The sequence below is a fragment of the Mandrillus leucophaeus genome, unplaced genomic scaffold, assembly GCF_000951045.1.
Source record: "Mandrillus leucophaeus isolate KB7577 unplaced genomic scaffold, Mleu.le_1.0 Scaffold197, whole genome shotgun sequence".
NCBI classification, from domain to species: Eukaryota; Metazoa; Chordata; class Mammalia; order Primates; family Cercopithecidae; genus Mandrillus; species Mandrillus leucophaeus.
The window spans coordinates 2,037,653-2,057,444 of record NW_012101998.1 but is presented as its reverse complement, the minus strand read 5'-3'; the positions used below and the strand labels follow the sequence as shown (position 1 = coordinate 2,057,444).

The 19,792-nt window shown below is 43.0% G+C and overlaps 2 protein-coding genes across 2 annotated transcripts in view; one reads left to right on the top strand and one right to left on the bottom strand.

Annotated features, from left to right (window-relative positions):
- The window catches only part of THSD4 (thrombospondin, type I, domain containing 4), a 723,953-nt gene extending 705,501 nt beyond the window's left edge, over positions 1-18,452 (bottom strand). The window contains exon 1 of the mRNA XM_011978583.1: positions 18,398-18,452. The gene's annotated coding sequence lies outside the window, so the exon portion shown is untranslated. The remainder of the gene's footprint in view (positions 1-18,397) is intronic.
- CT62 (cancer/testis antigen 62) lies at positions 3,116-4,718 on the top strand. Its single transcript, XM_011978586.1, is given in 4 exon segments — positions 3,116-3,224; positions 3,227-3,246; positions 3,970-4,211; positions 4,213-4,718. Coding segments are annotated over 4 exon segments (402 nt in total). The 3' UTR covers positions 4,244-4,718.
- Positions 18,453-19,792: the final 1,340 nt, after the last annotated feature.

The window sequence follows — 19,792 nt, the reverse complement described above, 5'->3', positions numbered from 1 at the left end:
GGCCGCCGCGGGAAGGGCCGGCCCCCATCCGCCCCCCACCCGCAGACCCCCGAGGTCAACAACAGGATGGTCCATGGGTCCCAGGGGAAGAGACATCACCCAGTAGGAGGGAGCACGGTCTAGACAGAGGCCACGAAGGCGGGAGGGGGCGACAGTGGACAGGAGAGTGGCTCAGCTGGCCAGGGCTGTCTAAGTGAGAGGAAAAGGGAGAGGGCGGTTGAGACCAGGCCCTGAATTCCGCGTTCGTCTTATCCTGAGGTCTGGGGGACCTGTTGAAGGACTGGGGCACGGGACGGACGTGGGCATCCTTCCATTTGGAACAGCCATTCCTGCAGCATCAGATCAGGATGGGGCGGAGACAAAGCGGGGAGCGGGCGAGACAAGTGGTGCTGTAAACCTGTGCGAGAAGGGGGCGGTGACTCTAAGGGCAGGAAGGAGCCCTGGTCACACACACACACTCCCACGCAAGGTAGGACGCGCTGGGCTCCTTCTGAGGCCAAGGGAAAAGGACAAGAGCCCTCCAAATTCCAACTGGGGTTAGACAGCATGGGGAGGAGACACACACACCCTGACAGCCAGAGCCGTTCGGGATTCTTTCTTGTCTTATTCAGGGTAATATTTTGTTGGGGAAAAAAATGCCTGCTGCAAAAAAAAAAAAAAAAAATATTATTGTCATTAATAATGATAAAAATCAAACTTTGATACCTTCGTTTTACGAATGGGGAAATTATTGCCCCCAAAAAGGCATGACCAAAGAGATGCGGTTAGTTAATGGCGGGAAAATTACTAGGGCCCCGTTTCTTGAGTCCTAATTCAGAGCCAAATTCTTTATATTCGAGCCAAGGTGTTCAGAGCTGGGAAGGCAGGAAATAGAGTGACTGTGTGGAACTGTCTCTTCTTTCCTCCAGAGCAGGGAGGGGGTGACAAATATTTGAAGAGGCTCTCCAGGTACAGGCGTTTCCCTAAATTTGAGTCAGCCTGTTTGTTTATCGCTGCCTCTAAAGCTTGCCTGCAGGGGCCGTTTTGAAAGTGCAGGTGTACCGAGAGGACAATGAAGGAGGTGGCAGAATGCAAGCTCCCTGCCCCAGAGCCAGGCCGCACCAGGGCTGGGTGCAGTGTGTTTCGTGGGAGCAGAAGGGAGCTCCCAGGGAAGATTGTCCTCCAGAAAAAAAAATTAACAAAAGGGAAAGTGGCAACCCAAGAGATTAGGCCAAAGAAAGAAACACCACTTTGAGTGCCGACTACTGGCCCAGAGGCTGGCAGAGCCAGTTCTGACTATTCAAGAGCTGGTTCCAATGGGATGAAACAATTCCACACTTTATCAAACAGATTTTGATGGGAGGCACCTGGTGTAAATGGGATTAGATTAATTCTGAGTGTCACGAGTCTCATGGGTCCAAATTAAGTCGATCTAACAGCTCTAGTAACTACTGGCCAGTTTAAACCATTTAGAATTGATTAAAAAAAAAAACCTACACAACTTTAGAATGTACTTAATGTCACTGAATTGTACACTTAAAAATGGTTAAAATGGAAATTTTATGTTATGTACATTTTACCATAATTTTAAAAAAGAAAACAAAACTAATAAGATTTGTTCAAAGATTTACTAATTCGTTTGAGACACGTATTTAGTGCCTTGGTGTGGCCTTGGTGCTAGGATTCAAAGATGAAAGGAAGAAAACTTTCCATTCCAAAAGAAACTCCACGTAAGGTGAAGAAGATGAAATACAGCCAGAAAACCATACCAGTAGGTGGTAGGTATATGCAGAAGTATTTAGGAGCTCATACAGGAGTGCCTGCCTCAGGACAGGGAATCTGGGATGTTGTGCTGAGCTGAATCTTAAACAATTGAGTGAGTTCATCGAATAAGGTCTGGGGCAAACAGGGCTTAGGAGCAAAGGGTGTGGTTTTGTTTTTTTGCTTTTTTATTTTTTAATTTTGAAATAATTTTAGACAAATTTCACAAATAGTACAAAGAACCCCCTTATATCCCCCACCCTCTTCCTCTAATGTTAACATCCTACATAACCCAAGTACGATTATTAGTGAGCAAACTTGATTCGACAGACCTAGGCTGGCTCCTCAGAAGTGATTCCAGTCCATTTCAACTTTGGTCAAATTGTTTTGACCATATTTTGCTTATATGTCACAGGAAAGTCTCTTTCTTTAAAGTCAAGATAATACTTGTTTTATTTGTTTATTTATTTTGAGAGAGGGTCTCACTCTGTCACTCAGGCTGGGGTGCAGTGGCACGATTGCAGCTCACTGCGGCCTCCATCTCCTGGGCTCAAGCAGTTCTCTCACTGCAGCCTCCCAAGTAGCTGAGACTACAGGCATGCACCACTACACTTGGTTATTTATTTATTTTTTTTCATTTTTTATTTTCAGTAGAAAGCAGGGCTCGCTGTGTTACCCAGGCTGGTCTCAAACTCCTGAGCTCAAGTGATCGTCCATTCTCAGCCTCCCAAAGTGCTGGGATTATAGGCATGAGCCACAGAGACCAGCCTATACTCATTTTAAACAAAGAGATATTTACATTATGTGTAAGCATCAGTGAATATTAAGTATGCTAAAACAGCAAGTTTTAATCTTTCAGTCCTGTTATATTTCTACTTTTATCCAAATGTGCTTCTTATGTATGAATCGGAGGAGCAGAATTTGATCCTTGCGTATAAAATATCTTACTGACCCTCACCGAAAGAGAGAGCCAAGAATAGGTGCTTCAGATCACAGTCAGAGGCTGACCTGTGCTTACCCAGGCTGGGGGCCTGCCTGGCATGTCAGTGTCATCTGTACACAGCATCTTGGAGGGTGGGTCACCCCTTTGCATATCTGATGTGATGAACTGCTCACTACCTCATAAACTAGCCCACATTGTTTTTAGAGGCTCTTTGTTAGAAAGTCCCTTGTAATTTTGACCTGAAACCTTTTGCCCTGTGATTATTATCCATTGGCCCTAGAGGCAGCTCCTAAATGGACAGACAAGAAACTGTCACGTGTCAGTTCTGTCTATGTAAGAGCTCTAGCTTACACCTGTTGTCCTATTATAATTATTAATTAATTATTAATAGTGTTCCCCTTCATTCTCTTGTCCTAGTTAAGGTGATAAATTATGCATATGACATCCTATAGAAGACTGTCACCGCCCCACCTCACTGATCAACTCTCTGGCTACAGCCACACCCACAGAACGTTCAGCCATTTCTCCTGTGGTTCCCAGCCTGCGCACAGCGTCTGCACATGGTGAGGCCTCCCAGATCTCTGAGGAACGAATGGCTCACTGCTGAGAGCAACTTCCTGGGACTTCAGGGCATGTGGAACTGGAATAAGAGCAACGTGTGAACAGATTACAGGAAGACAATGCGGGACAGCCGGACCCTTTGTGGGGAAATTTATGGGGAACACAGTCTTCTCACTTACAAGCACTGAGATTGCCTGAGAGGGGAGAGATGATGCAGAGTGTCCCAAATTTATCTGACCTGGAATCGTTTTTACCAGCGAAACATCTATTGGGCCTAGAGTTCTGAAAATTGCACTTGGAAAAACACTGCTCTCAGCTCCTACAAACACTCGTGTTTTCATCCTAACTGTGCTTCAGAGAATTGTGTCCCAGCAGGGAGGGAAACCCCTGTATAATTCCCTCCGCTGCTAGTATTTGGAGGTGGGATGAAAATGGACCTACATTCAAACCCCTAATTTCAGGCTCTGAAGGAGGTACCAGGATCCATTACGATGCTTGTAAAATTGTTCCTTTCATTTTCCTGGTTGTAAACTTATGTGGACTGTAAAGTCAAGGCAAGCCTGTGCCCAGCAAATAATAAGAAAATAAGGGATGCATGGTAAACAAAACAAAACACTTCGAGAGCTGGTCAACTTGCTGTTGTTTTGAGCTGTTTCTAAGAATCTCAGGGTAGATTCCCTCCCCTGCGTGCCTCCTTAACCCAGTCCTTTTTCTTCCTCCTCCAGGGACTCTGGAATACTGACCTACAGTCTGAGTTCCCGTGCCCTTGCCTGGGGCTGACTCTCTACTTGACCTGTAACCCACAACTGGGCAAGAGAAAATTCTGCAGCCACAGCTCTGAGGACATGAGCAAAATGGTTTCCAGATGGAATGTCAAGGATTCACATGAAGTGGCAGGGGGTCTTCAGGCCACACTTCAGGTTATCTCCTTCTCTTTCCCTTTTCTGCTTCACTCTTGCTCTCATCCTTTCTCGCCCCACATCTGGTCAGAGGAGATAGGAAGGTTCTTGTTACCTGGTACAAGACAACTTTTGGAATCCCAGATATTCAGATTATTTCCCCTTTTCCTCTTTGCAAATGATAATACTCACAGCCAAGAGGCATCACCCGGATCTGAGGCTGCTTCTCCTTAGGACTTGCAGAGAGAAGGAGAAGGTGGGGCTGGCAGCCTCCAGTCCACAGCCTTCCTTTCTCCTCCTGGCAATGATTAACTAGGCCTAGACAATGGAGATCTATGGCATATGCCCATGTGCCAGGGCCTCCTCCTCTCAAGCATGGCTGATCAGTCACTCGCCTGTCTATCCTTTATTTATTGAAGCCAACTATGAATGACTAAAGGAAGGATGAGAAAAGTCACCCAAGGTCAAAGGGGACAGTGTAGGAGAATGCTCTAGACAGAAGGAAGCACCTTTGCAAAGGCCCTGAGGAAGGCAGGGCACTCTGAAGGAGCAGAAGAGCTGTGTGGCCTCAAAATCCACAAAAGAGAGAGAAGGTGGGGAAGCAAAGCAAGGCGGGGTGGCCTGGGGTCTGACTGCACAGAGTCTACTGGGCCTGGTTAATCATCCCCTGATGGCCACAAAGGCATGGGCCTGTCCCATCAGAGCAGATACAGGACACTGGCTGGAGCAGGCCATGGAACCCACTGCTGTCCTGGAGGCCTTGGGGAGACCCAGGGTTCCCAGAGTGGAAGAAGGAGGGGGCAGCTTGACGTAGTGGCTGTTGATCAGCTGATATGGAAGTACATCGTTTTATTAACAATTAAGAAAGCAGTGCTGTGCAATTCTATTCAATGCCCGTGATGCTTTCGGCCGTTTTTATGAGTTGTGTCATTTTCAAATGAGCAAGAGGAAGCCTCTAAGGGGGTTTAAGCTGGGGCAGATGTAATCAGATCTGTGTTTTTCCAGAGGCAGAGAGGGGGGAAAAAAACCCATTTGTTATTTTTTTAAAAAGGTAATGCAAAAGCATCATTCCACAATTCTCTTGTAATGAAAAAAATAAATGCAAACTTAAGCAAATCCATCATTCTGAAAGAATGCCCTGTGTCCGCCTTTTCCTTCCTGGGAGACTCTCATAATGAGGTCCTGTCCTTCACCCACTGCTCACACTGCCGCCTGGTACCTCTTGTGACCAGGACTGCAAATCTCCAAGACAACTGGAGCAGGGTGGGAGAGCTCAGCCAGGAAGCAGTTTCTCTGTTTGAGGCTAATCAGCTTACATTGTGCTTGAAATTGCTGTCACCTTGGCCTTGTTGGCAATTTTCCTTCTTCAGCAAACCGGTTTTCTTGTTGAATGAATTAATTTTTATAAAATCTCAGAGATAGGGCATATTCAGTGAACACTGGCCAGATATGGCTTATGCATAAAACCAGGGCACTACAAATGACAAAGTCTCCAAGTTCATGGCTTTGCCTTGCCTCACTCGTCTTCATCCTGCCTCTCTTCAGCACACAGAGCACCTACTATGTGCCAGTTGTAATGGCTCGCCAGACAGTGCTGCCAGAGTGTTCCTGGGCCCCACATTCCGTTTTGTTTGTTTGTTTGTTTTTGTTTTTTAATGTTTCCTTTCACCACTCTGTGTGTGATGGCGGAAACTGTTGCTTCTGAGCAGCAGTTTGGTGTCATAAAAGAAAGCAGTCAGTCCCCCAACCACTACACTGCCATTACTCTCTGGCCATCCCATCGTAGAAGTCACCAACCTTTGAACTGCAGTCACCTCCCCTGTGGAATGGCAAGAACCTAATTATACCTGTTGGGAGAGTATTGAACAGGCTCACACCACCTCGTATAGCCCCTTCCAGTTCTCAAATCCACGAATCTCTCAGAAACTCTGCAACAGGAAAATTATGTGACTCGTTTTGGATCCATCTGGGAAAAGATGACATACTCAGAGAAGTATGTGACTTCTTTTTTAAAAATTTCAAGCTGCGTTTGGAATAGCTTCTTTTATTCCCTCTAATGCAGAGAATTACCATGCAGCTCTAGTGCCACATCATGGCTTACAGACAAAACTCTCCACGATCCCTGCCTTCAGTCATGAAGACATTGACAGAGCTGCTGTGTTTGTTGACTTGGGTAGGATGAGAGAACACCTGAGTGGGTGACCCTGAAATGGCTCTTCTAGTCCTCTGGTATTAGGTGTTTATCCAGAAGCGACAGGATCAGTGTTCAGGGCCAGCTTCTTCCTAAGTTCATCTTTCCCTATTTAAAATCTCAGAATTCTAGAGGTAGAAGAGAGTATTTTCTCTTTCGGTTTTTTGTTTGTTTGTTTGTTTTTGAGACAGTCTCACTCTGTCACCCAGGCTGGAAAGCAGTGGCACGATCTTGGCTCACTGGAACCTCCGCCTCTCGCATTCAAGAAATCCTCCTGCCTCAGCCTCCTGAGTAGCTGGGACTACAGGCACACGCCACCACACCCAGCTAGTTTTTGTATTTATTTAGTAGAGATGGAGTTTCACCATGCTGGCCAGGATGGTCTCCATTGCTTGACCTCATGATCCGCCTGCCTCAGCCTCCCAAAGTGCTGGGATTACAGGCCTGAGCCACCGCGCCCGGTCCTATTTTCTCTTATTCAGATAAAAAAACAAAGGCCTAGGGGAAAAAAATGAGTTGCAGACATTCACACCATGAGTATATTATCGATCAGAAATAAGAACCCATCTGATGGGCCTTGAGCTATTCCAGTGAGCCCCCTCCCCATTGTCCTGTCCCTCGGAAGTCCATGGGTGGAGAAAACCAAGGGCTTCAGGCTGTCAGAAATAGCCATGGAAACTACTTAGGACTTCTTGAATTCCAAATATCATACACATTAAAGCTAAGGATCTTCCCCGCTCAAAGCATATTTAATCTAACCAGGTTATTATTTTTCTTCTTTGGAGTTAAAATACAAGCCTTGTGGGTTCTCCCTCATGGGCTTGTCCCAAAGCTTAGCCCAGCAATGTGGACCCCAGTCTCTGCTACTATCGGTGCCACTTTCCAGAACTCAGCCTCTTGCCAGAACTCCTCTTCTATGAACCTCGGGTTTGTTCAGGGAGAGTTTCGAGGGCTGAGAAGCATTTCTTCTATAGTACTGGGACAGCTCCCACCTCCAGTTTCCCAGCAGCCTGAGCCCTACGGTGGCCACCTCATCTCTATGCCTCCATTGTAAAGAGCTGCACCTATCCGTGGAGGTGGAAGGCATCAGAGGAGGCAGAGGAGCCCTGCATTGTCTGCATGCTTCGGGCACAGGTTTCCTAGGAGGAGAGATGGAAGGTTGCAGGGTGGAATGGACAGAAAATGAAGCAGTGATTTGGGAAAAAATAATAGCAGCTGGTTTTCATCTGGGTACTAGCCTTGTGACCTTGAGCAGTGGCTTAACCTGCTGAGCCTGTTTCCTCATCTGCAGAGCAGGCTTGACACTCACTAACTGCTGACTTCTCTCAAGGGGGAAGATGGGGAGAGAACACTCTCGTGTCCTGTGTCTTCCCCGTTAACATCCTCAGTCAGAGAGAAGTTGGTCTGTTCTTGGTCTGTCCCTTTTGTCTGGCTAGCTATATTGCCATTCTTCTGTTGTCACGGGAACATTCCAAAGGATGAATGAAGGGTATGGGATCAAGCAGAGGCAAACATGAGCAAGAACAAGTGTGTAGATTAAGATACAAACTTCTCCTGACCCAGTCCTGTGAATAGAAAATACCACACAATGGGAAAGAAACCAAATCACCCTGACATGCGCTCAGATATTGTGGTGTAGGTCAAAGGGTGGGTCAAAAGGCTTGCTTTCTTTTTCTTTCCTTTCTTTTCTTTTTCCTTTTCTTCTCTTCTCTTCTTTCTTTTCTTTTGCTTTCTTTCTTTTCTTTTTCTTTCTTTTCTCCTTCCTTCCTTCCTTCTTCCTTTCCTTCTTTCTTTCCTTTCCTTCTTTCTTTCTTTTCTTTCCTTCTTTCTTTCTTTCCTTCTTTTAAAAACAGGTTGTTGCAAAAGGAAAGAAAACAGGAACACGTTGTTTCTTTTTGATTGATTAAGTCAATTGGACATATCAAACTTTTACTTGTGAGCATCTGAAGTTCCCTTGAAGCTAATAAGACCTTTCTTCTGGATAACATTTTCATGAAGACAACACATCAGGTTGTGAAAGGCACCTTGGTTTTAGAGTTAAACAAATGTGCACTTGGAGCCTTGCTCTGCTAACTTCCTGACTGTGTGACTTGGAAAAGTGACTTACTAGTCTGAGTTTTTCAACTCTCCTGTGGCTATAATGATTTTAGAGGGCATGGTTGTGGTAGTCATGACGGAAGTTCACCAATTCGCCTTCAGAGACGAGATTTCACTTCCCCTCCCTTTGAAGTTAAATGTGGCCATGTGACTTGCTGTGGCAAATGGAATGTGACTTCTTGTTTTAATTTTTTTTTTTTTAAGTTGGTAGTAGCCTTAAGACTCAATGTACAAATCATCGTGTCCCTTCCCACTGGTGCTAGGGTTGTGGAATGCTTGGATAGCCTGGGTCTGAAAGGACTGTGATCCACAAGCACCCGCACCATTCATTGAATGTACAGCATCAAATCTCCCACTGATATTTGAGTTTGCTACTGCAGCAAAACCTAGCATATCATGACTGATATAATGGTTGATACAATAAAATATGATGACATTTGTAAATACAACTTGGCAATGGTAAAGTGATCGGAAAGCCTTGTTGTTTTCATGTTCAGAGGTAATTGTGCTGATTAGTAGGCCCAACGTAAGGGATAAATATTCCTGCATGGGTCAGGCAGGCTGCAACTTTACCCCAGATCATTTTTCTCCACCAGGGGCCAGAATCAGGAAAATCTGAAAAACTCCCCAACAGATCTTCCATGGGACCCAAATATCAGTTCTGCCTTGAGATAAAGGCCAATCTGAGTACTGAAAGTGGGAGCTTAGGGAAATTCATCAGGCTCTGGGAGTGGAGAATATTGAGGAATGGTGGGGAGGCACAGTAGTGGGAGTGGTCTTGAAGAGCAGCCGTGGAGAACTGAGGCCTGTATCACGGTGGGAAGTCCTTGCAATGTGAAGGTTAAGCACACCGTGCACGAGGTCCCTGGCCCTCTTCTCTCACCATGATACATACCCTGTCCTCTCGTGATAATTTTCTCCTGTAGCCCTTCCACAACAATTTATTCCAAGTCATTCTTTATGCCACCCAAGTCTGACCTCTGACCCTCACCTCCAGGCTCCCACTTCCTGGATATTTTGGCAGGTGCTTCAAGCACAATATGTTATGGATAGAACATATCACTTCCTGTCCCACCTCCAAACCCTCTTTCTTATTCCATGGATGAAGAGCTATCATCTTCCCAATCATTCCAGCTCAACATCTCAAGAGTGCTCATGGCCTTGGAATACTCTTTTTTTCTCTATTAATATGAAAGGGGAAAATGCAAGCCAGAAAAACAGTTGAAGGCATTGTGCGGGCCAGGTGAGGTTGTGGTTCAATCTTGGTGTGAATTTGTTCTTTTGAGAATTCGTCTTTGGGTGGAATGCCTCCAATTGTGGATTCAGAAAATAGGATGAAATTTAGAGGAAAAGAAAATAGGATAGTGTGGTGTAATAAGAAGTATATCTGGTCTTTGTCCCAGGTCCTGGCACAAAGCATCTAAAACCCTTGGAATTTCCTCAGTCATGGGGTGTCCTTTCTTATTTTTAAGGAGCCCCTTTGAAGCACACCTGAGTTTATACTAAAGAGGTAATTTAGGGTAGGACCAAAGATAGCCTCAGGATGGGACTGGACACCAGAAAAACTAAGGGATTAGAAGGTTGAAACTTTCAGCCCTACCCACTGACCTCCAGGAATGGGATGGGGGGAATTTAAATTCTATAAAAACTCTGGGAAAGTGGGGTACCCCGATTCCACAGGGACAAAAGCTCCTATGCTTGGGACCCTTCTAGACCTCACCTAAGTCTTCATCTGTATCCTTTATAATAAACAAGTAAATGGCCTGAGTTCTGTGAGCTATCCCAGCAAAGTATTGAACCTGAGGAGGTGGGTAGGGGGAACCCCAATTTATAGCTGGTTGGTCAAAAGTACTAGAGACCTGGGCTTGTGATTGACATCTGAAGTAGAGGCTGAAAACTAAAAATAAAATCCTAAGCCCATCACTGGCTGAACAGACCCCCTCTCGGCTACGGGGACCCTAGAAAATCCTTAAAAATGGAATTCCCAGCATGACACGAATTAGGCATAACTGACCATCATTAATGTTGAAATACAGATCATAAGATTAACAAAACAGACTTCTTGTGACAATAAGATATCAAATTATAAAGAGGACATAAGGCCATGCCGGACAAGGGCTAAGTCACTCACCCCTATGGGTCACTCTGACCTCAAATATTGGTTCACATACTTCCTTATCTTAACTTTAAACATTCTTTTCTGTTGACTCCAAATTTTTACACAAAGCTCTACTCCTTTAATCAATTGCAAATTAAAGAATCTCTGAATCCGCCTGTAACCTGTAAGCTCCCTCTTCAAGATATCCTACCTTTTCAGGCCAAACCAACGTATACCTTCCATGTATGAATTTATGTCTTTGCCTATAACTCCTGCCTCCCTAAAATGTATACAACCAAACTGTAATCTGACTGCCACAGACACGCTTTCTCAGGACCTATTGAGACTCTGTTCTCTAGGCCGTGGTCACTCATACTGGCTCAGAATAAACCTCTTGAAAACATTTTCAGAGTGTGGTTTTTCCATTAACAGGGCAATCTTGTGAGACTGAGACCTAACCCCATGGGATCTGATGCTTAATTCCAGGTAGACAGTGTCAAAATCGAATTAAATTGTAGGGCATGCAGCTGATGGCAGCAGAATTGGAGAACTGCTTGGTGTGGGAAAAAAAAAAAGCCCCACACGTTTGCTGTCAGAAGTATTGTGTGAGCGAAGAGAAACAGTCTGTTTTCTCCAGATGGACTGCCTAATTCTTTCCGGCCATATAATAAAGAGTTATTGCTAGTCAATAAGTTTTGTTTTTTATGAAACTTTGCGGGGGGTGGGGGGACAGTAAGTGCCATACATATAAACGAAGATATCATTTTCCACATAGCAAATGATTGATGATTTAAAAAGCAAAAGGAGAGCCTTATTCCAGAAAAGATGGAATAAGGAAGGACACACTAAATGTAACTGTAAATCCTGTACAGAATGGATGGAGGTGCTATCTGAGAGTTCTGAAACATAAATCATAGCAGGTGGCTTTGGGAAGGAGACGAGAATTCAAAGTCCAACTAAGTCAGTAGTGAGTTTGCCTTTTTTTCCCTTCCAGTATCAGCCAGCCTAGACTAAAAGGCAGCCAGAAAGCTGGACGTATGCACCAGAGGAAGACAGAAAGAGCTGTAAGAGAAGACCTCTCCAAAAACAAGAAAGGAGATTCTGAAGAGTCAGAGAGAGAGTGGGGTGCATGGGAACCCCTGGCTTTTATTAGTTTTTTCCTTCTTTCCAGCCTCAGCCCACAGGCAATATTGTAGCAGCAGTGTTGGTGGCAGGGGCTGAGGGGGTGGGAGTGGAGCTTGGCAGTCATCTAAGACTCCAAGAGAGGGGAATTATTCTGTTTGACTGGAGGAGCAGTGTTCACAAGAGTGTGTGGCAAATCTTTCTTCCTTTTTTTTCCACCTTCTCTCCTCCTGCCACTTGACCCCAAACACAGAAACAATCATGGTAAGAGTGGCAGAGCAGAGAAACTGAAGCCCAAGCTTGCTCACTGGAGGGCTAAAAAGTGAGGCCCCAAGGAGCCAGAGGGTGTTGGGGAGATCATGGAGAGTAGGGAGCTTAAGACAGAAATCCCACAAACTTATGTTTTAGCTCCTGGGCTAACCTCCAGGCTGCAAATGTATGGATCTGATCCTAAACACCCTACCACATGTTTGCAGAACTGAAACTGCAAGGTAGACCCCGATCCAGGCCCATGACTGGCCACTGGGTGGCACACACACAGGACTGATCTGAATAGCACTGCACTCTGAAATCAGAAATGATATTGAGACCACAGCCCGAGGCAGGTTTGAACTTGCAAAAATAATATAATCTGTTTCATTTCCTGCTTCAGAAGAAAAAAAAAAGCCCTCTTTTTAGGATTTAAATCAGACCTGGGGTCCTGTAATATTCAAAATATCCAGAATATAATCCCAAATTACTCAGCATATGAAGAACCATGAAAGTCTCAACTGACAAGGAACGAGACAATCAACAGACACTAACCCTGAGAAGATACAGATGTTAGAATTATCAGACATTTTTTAAAGCAGCAATTATAACCATGTTCCATAAAGTAAGGGAAAGTGCTCCTGAAACAAATGAAAATACAGAAATTCTCAGGGGGAAAAAAAGAAGATATAAAAACAGGCCTGGTGGAATGGCTCACATCTGTAATCCCAGCACTTTGGGAGGCCAAGGCGAGTGGATCACCTGAGGTCAGAAGTTCGAGATCAGCCTGGGCAACATAGTGAAACCCTGTCTCCACTAAAAATACAAAAAATTAGCTGCGCATGGTGGCAGGCACCTGTAATCCCAGCTACTCAGGAGACTGAGGCAGAAGAACCTCTTGAACCCGGGAAGTGGAGGTTGCAGTGAGCCAAGATCACACAATTGTACTCCAACCTGGGCAACAAAAGCAAAACTGTCTCAAAATTTTTTTTAAAAAGGAAGATATAAAAGCAAACCAAATGGAAATATTAGAACAGAGAAAGAGAAGGACACTAACTTAAATTTCAGATTCACTGGATGAAAATTAACTTAAAGATAGATCAATAGAAATTATCTAATCTGAACAACAAAGGAAAGAAAATTGAAAAAGAAACCCAGCAGAACCTTAGGGGCCTGTGTGAAAAAAATACCAAAATGTTTAATATTTGTGTCATTACACTCCTAGAAGGAAAATAAAAAGGGTGTTGAATGGGAAAAAAAATTTTTAAGAAATAATGGTGGAAAAACTTATTGCATTTCACAAAAGACATGAACATGGAGATTTAAGAAACTCAGTGAATCCCAAACAGGATAAAATCAAAGGCATCCACACATTATAATCAAACTTATGAAAACTGTTAAAATAAAGAAGATATCCTGAAAGCAACCAAAGATAAATGACTCATTTCAGGTAGAAAAATAATGATTTAAATGACTGTGCATTTCTCATCAGAAACCACGGAACCTGGAGGGAAGTAGAATAATGTTTTCAACATACAGAAAGAAAAGAACTATCGGCCCTGCACAGTGGCTTATGCCTGTAATCCCAGCACTTTGGGAGGCCAAGGCAGGGAGATCGCCCGAGCTCAGGAGTTCGAGACCACCCTGGGCAACATGGTGAAACCCGTCTCTACTAAAACACAAAAAATTAGCCAGGCATGGTGGCATGCACCTGTAGTCCCAGCTACTTGGGAGTCTGAGGCACAAGAATCACTTGAGCCCGGGAGGTGGAGGTTGCAGTGAGCTGAGATCATGCCACTGCACTCCAGCCTGAGCTACAGAGTGAGACTCTGTCTCAAAATAAATAAATAAATAAATAAAATAGAAAAGAAAACTATCAATCCAGAATCTCATATCCAGTGGACACATCTTTCATGAATGACAATGAAATAAGGACATTCTCAGATAAACAGAAAGTAAGAAAATTCCTTGATACCAGACTTCTTCTATAAGAAATGCTAAGGAGAATTCTTCAGACTACAAGGAAATTAAATCAGAGGGAAACTTTAACAATTGTAATGAAATAAGAGCAACTGAAATGGTAGATACCTGGAAAAATATAATAGAATTTAAGTACTTTGAAATATGTGAAAGCACAAATGGTAACACTGACTGATGAAATCTTCAACGTATGTAGTCATCATAGTACATAATACTATGATGACTACATAAAGAGGGAATGCCAAAGGTACCTATAGGGTGAGAAGGTTTCCGTACTCCACTTGAAATTGTAAAATATAAGTAGACCATATAATCTCTAGACCATCTACTAAAATTTTTTTACAGAGATATAGTAAAAAATCAATAGAAAATTAAAACAGAAGACGAAAATATTCAAATATTTCAGAAGAAAGTAGGAAAGGGAAAATGAAAATCAGAAGAAACAAACATAAAATATATGATAAAATGGTGATCTAAGTACAAACATATCAATTTTATTTTACTTTATTTTTATTTATTTCTTTATTTTTTGTATGTGACAGCGTCTCACTGTGTCACCCAGGATGAAGGGCAGTGGTGTGATCATGGCTCACTGCAACCTTAACCTCCCAGGTTCAGGTGATTCCCCAACCTCAGCCTCCAGAGTAGCTGAGAGCACAGGTGTGCATGCCACCATGCCTGGCTATTTTTGTATTTTTTTGTAGAGACAGGGTTTTGCCATGTTGCCCAGGCTGGTCTCAAAGTCCTGGGCTCAAGTGATCCATTTGCCTTAGTCTCCCAAAGTGCTGGAATTACAGTCATGAGCCACTGCACCCAGCTCTCAATTCTTACATTAAATGGTATAAATACCTAATGATATAAATATTAGATATCTGTAACAAATTATCACAAACTTAGCTTAAAATAACAAATGTTTATTATCTCAGTTTCTGTGGGTCAGGAATCCAGGCATGGCTAAGTTAGGTCCTCTGCTCCAGGGTCTTTCATGAAGCTACAACCAAGGTGTTGTCCAGGGCTGAGGTCACATTTGAAGGCTTTACTGGGGAACAATCAGATTCTAAGCTTCTATGCACAGCTGTTGAGACAATTTCATTTCTTTTGGGCTGTTGGATTGAAGGCCTCAGTTTCTTGCCATGTGAGCCTCCCCAACATGGCAACTTACTTCATCAAAGCCAGCAAGAGAATGAATCTATGGAGAAAGACTGCTAGCAAGACAGAAGTTACAATCTTAGATAGCATAATCACAAAAGTGACATTCCATCACCCTTACCATATTCTAGTGGTTGGAAACAACTCGCAGGACCTCTCCATACCTGTTCATACTTAAGGAGTGGAGATTAAGCAACAATATAAATCCAAGAGGTAGGATTCAATAGAGGCCATGTTGGAGTCTGTCCACCAGACCTACCAGTTAAAAGACAAAGACTGCATGAATTCAAAACAAACAAACAAAGAAAACTAAGACACAACTACATACTGCCTAAGAGAAACTCACTTTATTATTTTTTAATTTTTTGAGACAGTATCTCAATTCAAAACAAAGAAAACTGTCACCCAGGCTAAATGACTGTACATGGCACAATCACGGCTCACTGCAACCTGGACTTTCTGGGTTCAGGTGATTCTTCCACCTCTGCCTCCCAATGGAACCACAGGTGTGTGCCACCACGACTGGCTAATTTTTGTATTTTTTGTAGGGAAGGGGTTTTACCATGTTGTCCAGGCTGGTCTCAAATCCCTGGGTTCAAGTGATCTGCCCCCCTTGGCCTCCCAAAGTGCTGGGGTTACAGGTGTGAGCCACCATGCCCAGCAAAACCCACTTTAAATATAATAATATATCTATGATCAGAATAAAAATTAAAATATGGAAAGAAAGCTAAACCATATAAACACTAACCAAAAGAAACCTGGAATATGATTTTATCATTAAAATAGACTTTAGCACAAGGAAAATTACCAAGGATAAAGAGGACACATTACATAATAATAAAAAGAGCCAATTCATCAGAAAACATAGCAATCCTAAATGTATGTATACCAAACAATAGCATTTCAGAATACCAAATCCAAAAACTGATAGAACTGAATGGAGAAATGACAAGCCCATAGAGTTGAAGACATCAAAGCTCTCCCCTCAGTAACTGATAGTATAAATAGACAGAAAATCAGCAAAGACATTGAGGAACTGAGCAACACCACCAACTAACTGATTCTAATGGACACTTACAGGTCCACTCCATGGCAGAATACACATTTCTTTCAAGTGTCCATGGAACATTTTGGGCATCTGATGTACAATACAACTCTTCCCCAGACCACCAGAAGGCAAGGTCTGTGGCCAGAAAAACACAGAAGTGGTGGTCACGGGGTGGAGTACGAGGCATTTTCTTACTTCATCCTCTAACCATCCATCCCTGACTCTCTTAAAGGTCGCTGTCAGACCATGGTGAGTGCAAACTGAAATGAAAAGGTAGTTCTCATTGTAATCCAATTGCAAACAGCTTAAACAATTCAGAACAAATTTTATTTGCATACAATTATTCAAGCACGTTTGATTGGATCAGACCTGGATTTTAGACTTGCAGGTGTCTGGTTTTGAAACACAAAATCCAACATTTTCTGCCTGGGAAATATATATATATATATCTTAATGTAGTTAATATAAATTACCTTTCCACTTCAGTTTGACTATTAATTGCATTGTAACTTAATTTGTATTCTTATTGAGTCTCTGCATGTTTTCTTCCACTTCTGTACCAGTTTACCATTTGGATAAGTATATTATATATCAGTCCAGGTGGCTCCCAGGCAGTCAACATAATTCTGCATTCATTTTCATACTGCCCATCAGCCAGGAAGTCGCAACTAAGTAAAAATGATGAATGTCCCAATATCCAATGACGATTTAGTTTATAAATTTTTTAAATAAAAAATGTGGGGTCAGGTGCATTGGCTCACACCTGTAATCCTAGCACTCTGGGAGGCCAAGGCGGGCCAATCGCTTGAGTCCGGCAGTTTAAGACCAGCCTGGGGAATATGGCGAAAGCCTGTCTCTACAAAAATACAAATTATGAAATCATGTCTCTATAAAAATACAAAAAATTAGCTGGGTGTGGTCTCACGGGCCTGTAGTCCCAGCTACTCGAGAGGCTGAGGTGGGAGGATCACCTGAGTCCAGGAAGATGAGGTTGCAGTGAGCCATGATCACGGCACTCCAGCCTGGGTGACAGAGCGGGACCCTCTCTCCCAAAAAAAAAAAAAAAAAAAGGTGAAAGAATTTTTATGGGAAAGTTATATTCAGGTTATAGAAGAACTGTTCCGCAGCTCACATAATCAACATAGTTAGCATAAAAGCAGCACTGCCTTGGGACACAGTGTGTGCACAGATCTGGAGAAACAAGTTCTCTTTGAAAATGTGTCCTATTGTGGGTCTGGCTCCTATGACGTAATGCAAGTGCATTGTCCCTATGAAAAAAGACGTTTCCCCAAAAATATCACTGCAAGAAGGTCAGCACTGGACATGAAGTTTATTCCCAGAGGGAAGCTCATGTCTAGATAATTGGGGGACAATTTTTTTGGCAAACAACTTGCTTCAGTTTCATTAAAACTCACGACAGTCATCAGTGTAAGAAATAATTTTAGTGTCAAGAGTAATCTATAGAGAAACGAACATTACAGATTGTATGCTGAATCAGGAAAGAGTTTGCTTTGGACTTAAAAAACAAATATATATATATATATATATACACACACACACACACACACATACATATACACACACAGACACACACACACACACACATCTTTCTGTGACCTATGAAAGCAAAATGTAAATTATAAGATATAATGTATAACAACATCTATAACCTGTTTCTTTTTTCCCCCTCAATAAATAGGCTTCTTTGTTGTTTCATTTGGTTGGGGGTTTTTTTTCTTTTTTTTTTCTTTTTTTTTTTTTTGAGACAGAGTCTCGCTTTGTCCCTCAGGCTGGAGTGCCGTAGTGCTGTCTTGGCTGACTGCAACCTTAACCTCCTAAGCTCAAGCAATCCACCAACCTTAGCCTCCGGAGTAGCTGGGACCACAGGCATATGCCACCACTATCTGGCTAATTTTTGTATTTTTTGTAGCAACGGGGTTTCACCATGTTGCCCAGGCTGGTAGCGAACTCCTATACTCAAGCAATCTGCCCACCTCAGCCTCCCAAAGTGCTGGTATTACAGGCGTGAACCACCATGCCCAGCCTTTCCCCTCAATAAATAGTTAATAATATATTCTGAAGCTATTTAGCAATGCTACCAGGTTGATCTGGTTTAAACTATTCAAAGCTGGTTGAATAGTTTCAATGGTTTTTCCCAACCAAGGGAAAAGCTATTGAAATCAGAGCTGATTTGATCCAGTTTGAACCAGCCTTTTTTGACAAAAGTGACTTTAAACAGTTTTAATTTCGTTAGGATCTGTTTGCTCTACTAAGAATCACTTTACACTGTTTTCCCCTAATATAAAGCACTATCACTTGCCTGAATCCAGTTTCCTCCTTCTGAACTGCTGTGATTCAATTCACGTTGGTCTAATCCAGTAAGGACAAGTTAGATGCAGGCTTATCTGGTCTCGAGCAGCAGGAACTGCTTGGAATCTGATGTGTGTCAGTTTGGGACTGTTTTATCCTGTTCGAGCTGGCTTTACCCAGTATGATCCAGGAAAGTTGGCTTGACCTGATTAGAACCAATTTAAGCAGGTTTTAACCAACTTTGAATCAGTTTGTTTCTTAAAAATCTAGTTGGCTTTCCTTAGAAATCTGATGTTCGGAATGGCTTAGCTTATCTGAGCCTATTGTGAACCACACTGAGTGAGGTTATATCAGCTAGAACTCTTCCATCTGTTCTGAAACACAAAAATGTGGAAATGCTAGAAGGCCAGATTACAACAGGGTTAGAGTATAAAGGAGGTGGGAGAAAATGGAAGGTATTGCATTTATACTCTTCTAGATACAGGTTGAAAGAGAAACTCAGGGTCAAGAGATGATTTTTTGTTGGTTTGTTTTTAAATACGGAGGAAGGTCCCCAGAGAGGTAGGAGGGCACAGACTAGAGGGAATGAGTTGGAAACCAAGCAGGATCAAATGTATATTGTAATTATCTTGGGAGGTTATATTGAAATGGTAATGGGTAGTGCTAATATAAAAGAAAATTTTTATCTTTTATCATAGAACTATAACTTTGGTTAAACAATGTATGTAGCTGATTATATTCTTTTGACGATTCTATCAAATTTCCAAGAGTAATAGTTTTCTCCCCTCCCTCAAGACATTTGGAGAGCACATGGACATCTGTGTCCCAGCCTCAGGGTACCTCCCTCATCCCCACAGAAAGAGGAAGATGAGAGAAGGGAGGGAGGTCTTTGGCAGCCAAGGGAAAACAAGTTTCAGGAGTTCATGAGGCACCATCCCCCACCCCCAGTGAAGACCCTACCAGAAGGTCTTATGTCCTGAGCTGTGTTGAGTGACTGCCTCGTTACCACTCCCTACTGTTATGTGGCAAGTGTCAGGGCTGTGGCAAAGGTCAGGCTATCATCATTGGCCCCTTCAATAGACTGACCCTGGCATTAGGGCAACCATATGTCCCTGTGTGCCCAAGACAATCCTAGTTCACATCTGAGGCCCCAGTGTCACTATTAGTAGTGACCCCCTTTCACTCTCAAAGCTGTTCCAGTTTGGGTAACAAATTATATGATCAAAGGCCCCATCTCCTTTCATCTGTCTGTCTTTTTTTCTCTTCCATAGAGATTGTATCCATCCCCACAGCTTAAAATTCTTTCCCTCTGAAGATAACTACTGAATTTTCATCTGTCTTTTTTCCCTGAGTTCACAATTTCCACTTGGATACTGAAACAGTCGCCCTCTCAGTGCTGGTGGAA